The following is an 8,978-nucleotide window of genomic DNA, read 5'->3' as shown; positions in this document are numbered from 1 at the left end:
AACAGGCGCGGTGGCTCACGCCTGTAATCCCAGCACTTTGGGAGGCCAAGGCAGGTGGGCCACCTGAGGTCCGGAGTTCAGCCTGACCAATGTGGAGAAACCCCGCCTCTACTAAAATACAAAATTAGCTGGGCGTGGTGGTGCATGCTTGTAATCCCAGCTACTTGGGAGGCTGAGGCAGGAGAATCGCTTGAACCCAGGAGGCAGAGGTTGCGGTGAACTGAGATCACGCCATTGCACCTTTAGCCTGGGCAACAAGAGCAAAACTCCGTCTCAAAAAAAAAAAAAAAAAAAAAAAAAAAAAAGGGAAAGTGCTTCATAAACTGTGGGTTTTTAATTCACTCCAAACCAGATATGAAGATGTTGGAGGGGAAGATGAGGATGAGGAACAGAAAGATAGAGGTGTCTGGGAGGCTTTCTGGGAAAAGCTGAGGCAGAGGCTGAAGGAGAGGGCTGGGCATGGCATGGGACTGGCATGGCTGGAGCAGAGGTTGGCTGCTGGAGGCTGCTGTTGGATTCTTTCAGAACACGTATGACCGCTGCCCCATGGAGCTGGTCCGCTGCATCCGGCACATTCTGTACAATGAACAGAGGCTGGTCCGAGAAGCCAACAATGTGAGTGTCCCTTGGGGATGGGGAGGGGTGTTGAGAAGTCCTTCCATATGCCTTTCTCTCCAGAAACAACTGTGTTTATAGAAAACAGCAGCACGAGGAGAGCACCAAGAAGATGAGGGACGTGGGCAAGTGTGAGAGGTGGCAGCATTGCACGCCAGGGTGGAGTGACCCCCTAGGTCCAGTCCCTGGCTCTACCACTTAACTAGCTGTGTGACTTGAGCAAGTTGCTTAATCTCTCTGAGCTTCTGTTCCTACTGTCTTGCTTTCTCTGTCTCTCTCTCTCTCTCTTTCTCTTTCTTTCTTTCTTTCTGCCTCTCTGTCTTTTTGACACAGAGTCTTGCTCTGTCACCCAGGCTGGATCTCGGCTCACTGCAAGCTCCGCCTTCCAGGTTCATGCCATTCTTCTGCCTCAGCCTCCCGAGTAGCTGGGGCTACAGGCGCCCACCACCATGCCCAGTTAATTTTTTGTATTGTTAGTAGAGATGGGGTTTCACTGTGTTAGCCAGGATGGTTTCGATCTCCTGACCTCGTGATCCACCCGCCTTGGCCTCCCAAAGTAGTGGGATTACAGGTGTGAGCCACTGTGCCCGGCCCCTACTGTTTTTTTTCCCCCTGAGACGGAGTCTTGCTCTGTTGCCTAGGCTGGAGTGCAGTGACACGATCTCTGCTCACTGCAACCTCCACCTCCCAAGTTCAAGCAATTATCTTGCCTCAGCCTCCCGAGTAGCTGGGATTACAGGTGCCCACCACCATGCCCGGCTAATTTTTTTTGTACTTTTAGTAGAGACAAGATTTCACCATGTTGGCCAGGCTGGCCTTGAACTCCTGACCTCGTGATCCACCCGCCTCAGCCTCCCAAAGTGCTGGGATTACAGGTGTAAGCCACCACGCCCGGCCTGTTCCTACTCTTGTAAAATGGAGATAGCAATCCTACCTATCCGTGTCAGAAGAACTAACACAGGCAGTGTCAGAGAAGTGAGGCCCTGGGAGGGGTAACGGGGACGCATCTCCCCAGTTCTGAAATAATAAGAGCACTGGGCATCTACACGGACAATGGCACAGTGCTCTACTATCTGCAATAGAGCAAAAGGAATTTCACAACATGACGTAACAGTTAGAAATCTTAGAACAGTGACCAGAGCAAAGGTCATATTATTTATTTATTTGTTTGTTTGTTTATTTTTGAGACTGAGTCTTACTCTATCATCCAGGCTGGAGAGCAGTGGTGTGATCTCAGCTCACTGCAACCTCCGCCCCTTGGGTTCAAGAGATTCTCATGCCTCAGTCTCCGGAGTAGTTAGGATTACAGGGACCCACCACCATGCCCGGCTACTTTTTATATTTTTAGTAGAGACAGGGTTTTACCCTGTTGGCCAGGCTGGTCTCGAATTCCTGACTTCAAGTGATCCACCTGCCTCGGCCTCCGGAAGTGCTGGGATTACAGGCATGAGCCACTGTGCCCGGCCTATTATTTATTTATTGTTGTGGACACGATTTCAGGATTTACTCAGTAGACATTTACTGAGGTCTTACTGTACATCTGATGCTGGGCTATCATCAGAGAAACACGTAAAGCCCTGGTTCCTGCCTGGAAGGAATTCTGGCAGCGATAGATTCTCTAGAGATGAGCTGAGTGCTAAGCGGGCCTACGTGGAAAAAGCACCCAACTCAGATCGGGGCAGGCTGGCAGGGGAGCGTCCTGAGGACAGGCATGTCTGAACTACAGTGGAGAAAGGCAGGAGAGGAGGGATGAATTTTCTAGTGAAAAGACAGCAGCTGTGAGAGCAGAAGGGCATGAATCTTCTTATCACGTTGGAAGACTTGTAACTGGTCAGTGTAACTGGGGAGAAGGAACCAAGTGGGGGGTTGCCATGGATAAAAATAGATAGAGACACCCAGGCACGGTGGCTCACGCCTGTAATCCCAGCACTTTGGGAGGCTGAGGCGGGCGGATCACCTGAGGTCAGAAGTTCAAGACCAGCCTGGCCAACATGGTGAAACCTGGTCTCTACTAAAAAATACAAAAAATGAGCTAGGCATGGTGGCGGGCGCCTATACTCCTAGCTACTCGGGAGGCTGAGGCAGGAGAATCGCTTGAACCCAGGAGGGGGATGTTGCAGTGAGCCAAGATTGCACCACTGCACTCCAGCCTGGGCAACAGAACGAGACTCTGTTTCGGAAAAAAAAAAAAAAAAGAGAGGGGTTAGAAACCAGGTCACAAAGGGTCTTCCAGCACAGCCCCCATGTCCGTGACCTGTTGCCATCACAGAGCTACATGCAAACCTAAAAATGACTTCAGCCTCATTGACAAATCCATGTCCATGGTGCTGGTGTTGCCATGGTCTGGCAGCTCATTCCTTCCTCCAGCCATAAAGCTGTTCCTGAACACCGCTGGTGTTCTAGGCCTTGTGGATTCTGTAGCACACAGGAAAGACAAGGTCCTAGCCCTTGGGAACCTCACAACCTTGTGCAGGCAGACAGACAGAAACACGTAAGCAAACACAAGAACAACACACTTTCAGACAGGAGCAGCACTACTGTGAATTGGCTCATCAGAGATGACCCCTCTGCAACGGTACCAGTTAAAGTGCTTTGCCTCAGGAGGATCTGATACCAGAATGTTCCAGACTGTTGGAACAATAAGTGCAAGGGCCCCAGGGCAGGAACATGCCTGTGTGTTCAAGGAGCAGACACAGAAAGCACACATTCCCAGGGAGCTGGAGATGGAGGTAGGCAGGGCTATGGCCAGCAGACACCATGGGAAGGGGTTTGGATTTTATTCTGAGAACAGTTCATTGGAAAGGCTCTGAGGACTTGGTCACCTTCAGCCATGCGCTCCCTTCCTTTGTGACCTGGTTTCTACCCCACTCTCTCTATTTGTGTGTGTGTGTGTGTGTGTGTGTGTGTGTGTGTGAGACGGAGTCTCGCTGTGTTGCCCAGGCTGGAGTGCAGTGGTGCAATCTCGACTCACTGCAACCTCCCACTCCTGGGTTCAAGCGATTCTCCTGAATGTGCTGAAGGAATGGCTGGATCCAGGGAGAGCTTGTTGATGCCTCTCCCCTAACTTCATTTCGGGGTCTCCAGGATGCCTGTGAGAGGTTCGGCCTCTTTCCTCTTCCTTCGATCACAAGGGGGTCTTAAGTGAGATGACGTGTGTTCACAGAGCCCTGTTCTTCCCTGTGTCCCTAGGATCTACTGCAGTCCACGGCATTGGGTCAGCAAATAAATGTAGAGCGAGGGGTCATCATCATTAGTGGGAAAACCCAGGTGACACCTGGGACGTGTTGAGTTCTAGTCCCTGGGAGGGAAATTAGATGGCCCCTGTTTGGATACTCTGGTGGAGGCAGCTCTGACATAGACGTTTGTACTTTGAAGGTGCCGTTATCTGCTGTTATCTGCCAGGTCACCTGTTTCTCCTCTGTCTTTCCCTTTTCTATCCCAATTCTGGCAAATGACTCCTTCTGATGCAAATGACCCTCCCTTCTTGCCCTACTTTGGGGTTTGGAGTCTGTAGTATTGGTGTTTCCTCCCATCCTCTTTTCCCCGAGTTATTTCCACTCCGTCTGTCTCCAGTGCAGTTCTCCGGCTGGGATCCTGGTTGACGCCATGTCCCAGAAACACCTTCAGATCAACCAGACATTTGAGGAGCTGCGACTGGTCACTCAGGACACAGAGAATGAGCTGAAGAAGCTGCAGCAGACTCAGGAGTACTTCATCATCCAGTACCAGGAGAGCCTGAGGATCCAAGGTGAGGCGCGGTGGAGGCACAGTGTGCATCCTGAGGGTGGGCGTGAGGAACATTCTATGGGCTCCTGGAGGGTAGGGCTTGGTCAGTGTCCATCTCCTCAGCACTTTGCCCAAAGCCTGGTAGAAGCAATGGCTCCCGGTGACTGAGTCCCTGCCGTGGGTCACACTTGGCACACATTATTTAATTCAACCCTTTCAACAATCCTATGAAGTGAACAGTTGTGTTATCCTTCCTTTGGTAAAAATGAGATTCAAAGAGAACAAGTAACTTGGCCTAGGTTGTCTGTAAGTTACAGAACTGGATCTCAGCTAGAGATATATCGTAAAATTCCTATACTTTATTAACCAATATTCTCTCCTTAATGGTATATATTCTGTAAATATCTACATAAATAGGTAAATATGAACAGTGCTCCCTAACCAGAGGGAGGACTTGGATTGGAAGTCTTCTGGTTGAACCGGGCTGGGAGAGGTGGAACTTCCAGAGTGGGCCTTCTTGAGCCTCACGGATAGGATGTGGGCCTGGGAGAAGAGGTGACAGTAGAAAATTCTCCTGTGTCCTAGGTCCATAGTTTGCCAATGGCTCCCATGATAAAGATATAGGGAAATTAAAAAATCAAGTTAGCTTGGAAGGAATTAACCCCAGGTACAATTTGAGGAGTCATGGGACGTGGTCCATCTATTAATATGTCCCATTCCAGACTGACCCCAGAAATGTACCACCCCTTCTTAGTGAGAACAAGGGGCATCAAACTGCTTTTTCCTTTACTCTTTTTAATCTGGTTTCTTAAGGTAGACCTTAAGTCATTGATTTTAGACCTTTCTTCTTTTCTTTTCTTTTTTTTTTTTTTTTTTGAGACAGTCTTGCTCTGTCACCCAGGCTGGAGCACAGTGGCACGATTTCGGCTCACTGCAGCCTCTGCCTCCCAGGTTCAAGCAATTCTCGTGCCTCAGTCTCCCGAGTAGCTGGGACTACAGGTGCAGGCCACCACGCCCGGCTAATTTTTTTAGAATTCTATTGTAACTATTTAAGCTCTCTTCCTAACCCTGCACTGTCAGTGCTTTTTGTATACTGAGACCAGCTCAGTGCCTGAATGTTGTAGCTATTATGTAAATACTTGCAGGATAATTCTAAATATTTATTTATTTATTTATTTATTATTGCCCACGCTGGAGTGCAGTGGCATGATCTCAGCTCACTGCGACCTCTGCCTCTCACGTTCAAACTCTTCTCATGCTTCACCCTCCTGAGTAACTAGGACTACAGACATGTACTACCACGCCTGGCTAATTTTTTTTTTGTTGTTGTTGTTGTTGTTGTTTTGTAGTTTTAGTAGATACGGAGTTTTGCCATGTTGGCCAGGCTGGTCTCAACCTCCGGCCTCAAGCGATCTGCCTGCCTCAGCCTCCCAAAGTGCTAGGATTATAGGCGTGAGCCACTGAGCCCAGCTAATACTGGCAGGATTATTCTTTTTTTTTTTTTTTTTGAGACGGAGTCTCACTCAGTTGCCCAGGCTGGAGTGCAGTGGCGCGATCTGGGCTCACTGCAAGCTCTGCCTCCCGGGTTCATGCCATTCTCCTGCCTCAGCCTCCCGAGTAGCTGGGACTGCAGGCGCCCGCCGCCACGCCCAGCTAATCTTTTGCATTTTTTGTAGAGACAGGGTTTCACCATGTTAGGCAGGATGGTCTTGATCTCCTGACCTCATGATCTGCCTGCCTCGGCCTCCCAAAGTGCTGGGATTACAGGCGTGAGCCACCGCGCCCAGCCCTGGCAGGATAATTCTAAGAGAACTTCCCCTCATCTGAATCTATCCCAGACTGACCCCAGAAGAAGGGCAGCTCCTTCGGAGAATGGAAATGGAAGATTTGGGGCTGTTATTCCTACCCAAGTCCTTAGACTGTCGACAGTATTTCTGATCCCGTGCCTGGCTTTTCTGTTTCCTGTGCTGCGTGGTGTATTAGGTTTGGATTCAGGTTGGGTTTGGATCCATCATGCAGTGTCTTCTCAGTCCCATTTGTCAAGTTCACTCAGCAGAAACACAGACTGTTGATCCGCTTTTGCCAGGGAAGGCTCAGCTACCTCCAGTGGAGTAGGGAAATTGCTTCCTGTCTCCCTGGCCTCCTTCCCAAAAGCTTCTGCACGTTTCCAGGAGAGACCTAAGTGGGTCCCTTGCATAGGAAGGCTGGGCCCAGGTGTTGGGATCACCACCACCCTCCCTGTGGCTGGGCAGGATTCCCGTGGTAGCCGTGCAGACACCTCGGATCTGTCCGTGCCTGGATGATCCTCTTCCTGCTCGATACCTGCAGTGAGATTGGAGCCATATTTCTGAGTTCTAGCTCTGGGCTGTTCCTGGCTACACAGAATTGCTTTTGTCTGTCCCAGCTTGTGCATCCCATGGGGCAGGGCTGGGGTCAGGGCGACATGACCCTCAGGGGCCAGCCAGGAGCTCGACTGAGACATGCTGATGCGCGCGTCTTCTGACTCAGCTCAAGCAAGGACGCTGGGCTGTTGAGAAGGTGATGGGAAGGGATTAATAGTCCCAGCGTGGTGGAGAGGGGCTGTTGTTGGGAGAGTGGGGTGGGCCTGCTGGTGGTGGCTGTAACTGTGGACATGTCTAGTTTCTTAGGCTGGGTTATTGATACACAGGTGCTCCTGTGTTCCATGTTCCCTGTGTCTTACATATTTCATAATGGATACTTTTTGTTTTTTTTTTTTTTGAGATGCAGTCTTGCTTCTCCTTGGCTGGAATGCAGTGGTGCTCTCGGCTCACTGCAACCTTTACCCCCCAGGTTCAAGCAATTCTCCTGCCTGGGCCTCCTAAGTAGTTGGGATTACAGGCATGTGCCACCATGCCCAGCTAATTTTTGTATTTTTAGTAGAGACAGGGTCTTGCCATGTTGGCCAGGCTGGTCTCGAACTCTTGACCTCAAGTGATCCGCCTGCCTCAGCCTCCCAAAGTGCTGGGATTACATGCTTGAGCCACCACACCTGGCTACATGATGGATACTTTTTTTTTTTGAGACAGAGTCTCGCTTGTGTCGCCCAGGCTGGAGTGCAGTGGCCCAATCTCAGCTCACTGCAAGCTCCACCTCCCGGGTTCACACCATTCTCCTGCCTCAGCCTCCCTAGTAGCTGGGGCTACAGGTGCCCGCCACCACACCCGGCTAATTTTTTGTATTTTTAGTAGAGACGGGGTTTCACCATGTTAGCCAGGATGGTCTCAATCTCCTGACCTCGTGATCTGCCCCCCTCGGCCTCCCAAAGTGTTGGGATTACAGGCGTGAGCCACCGCGCCCGGCTCCATGATGGATACTTTTTAAAAGGTAGTGAGGCCTGACTTACTCCCTGTCCCACCATCGATGACTCCTCACAGATGGTGTGGAGAAAAGCCACCTCCCTCCAGCCTCCCTTTCCTGAGAGAATCTTGGTGGCTCTGCATCCCCAGTGGCCCTGGACATGCTCTCCTCTGCTGTCTGTCTGTCTGTCTCCCCTGGTTGGTCGGCTGGGCTCACAGTGAGCCTACCTGGACAAACATGCTGGGCCCCTTCCAGCCCCTCGAGAATCTCATCATCCCCTGAGGGGGGACTGCTGTGCTCAGGGACGAGACAGAGCTGCCAGGGCCGGGGGCCCCTGAGGAGGCCTTGCTGCGGGAGGGATGGGGCCGAGCAACTGCTTGTCTCTGTCACCTCTTCTCTCTGTCCTGTTCCCCATTAACCAAGAAGGACGAACCTCACACAGAGCTCACCCATGCCAGGAAGCTTTCTGGCATCTTCCATGTCCTCATGTATTTAATCTTCAAGCGCCCCACTGAGGCAGGTACTGAGATTCTCCTGTTTTACATGTGGGGGAGCCGAAGCACAGAAAGGAAAGTGATTTGCCCAGGTTCACCCACAGTCAAGGGCACGGGCACACTTGCACCCCAGACAGCCTAGACCAATGCCGGGCTGTGAGAAGAGGGCTGGCAGCTCTGTGTGGCAGGTGGGCAGCAGACAGGCGGGCCTCCTCCCCAGCTGCCCCAGCACCCGTGTGCCCCCAGAGGGGACGCTAAGAGTCAGGAGGCCGGTGAGCAGGGCCCAGAGGCACCTCCTGAGGCGCCCATTCATCTTGCCCCCGCTGTCTGTCAGGAACTCCGACTTGCCCTTGATGCTGTATCTGAGCCTGGGAGGGTCTCGCTCCAGAATGGGTGAGTGCGCTTCCCTGGGCCTCCTGTTGGACACTGGGAGGTGATAGTCATGGTTTCCTATCCCTTCCTAATAGCTCAGTTTGCCCAGCTGGCCCAGCTGAGTCCCCAGGAGCGTCTGAGCCGGGAGACGGCCCTCCGGCAGAAGCAGGTGTCTCTGGAGACGTGGCTGCAGCGTGAGGCACAGACGCTGCAGCAGTACCGCGTGGTGAGTGGGGTCCTGGCCTTCTCCTGGGCGTGGGTGCCATGAAGTCAGTCTCTGGCGACCCAAGGGAGGGCTAGGACCCAGATGAGAGCAGAACCTGGGGAGGCAGGAAGCATTTTTTCCTGGGGGCCATGCAAGGCAGAGCAGCTCGGACCTGCCCTGCCATTTCCCAGCGAGGCCCCACAGTGTTCTCTGGGAGCCCAGAAGGGGCTGCTCTCCTCCCTTCCCTC

At 52.0% G+C, this 8,978-nt stretch overlaps 1 protein-coding gene across 1 annotated transcript; it reads left to right on the top strand.

Annotated features, from left to right (window-relative positions):
* Positions 1–525: 525 nt before the first annotated feature.
* On the top strand, positions 526–8,751 carry LOC112617885 (signal transducer and activator of transcription 5A-like; the record flags this gene model as incomplete). The annotated part of the gene is made up of 3 exons (XM_025374534.1): positions 526–615; positions 4,189–4,363; positions 8,621–8,751. Coding segments are annotated over 3 exons (396 nt in total), but the record flags the coding sequence as incomplete, so codon positions are not given.
* Between the last annotated feature and the right edge of the window lie 227 nt (positions 8,752–8,978).

The sequence above is a fragment of the Theropithecus gelada genome, unplaced genomic scaffold, assembly GCF_003255815.1.
Source record: "Theropithecus gelada isolate Dixy unplaced genomic scaffold, Tgel_1.0 HiC_scaffold_564, whole genome shotgun sequence".
Taxonomy (NCBI): Eukaryota; Metazoa; Chordata; class Mammalia; order Primates; family Cercopithecidae; genus Theropithecus; species Theropithecus gelada.
The sequence above is the reverse complement of the archived record's forward strand: the minus strand, read 5'-3'. Positions and strand labels throughout refer to the sequence as shown.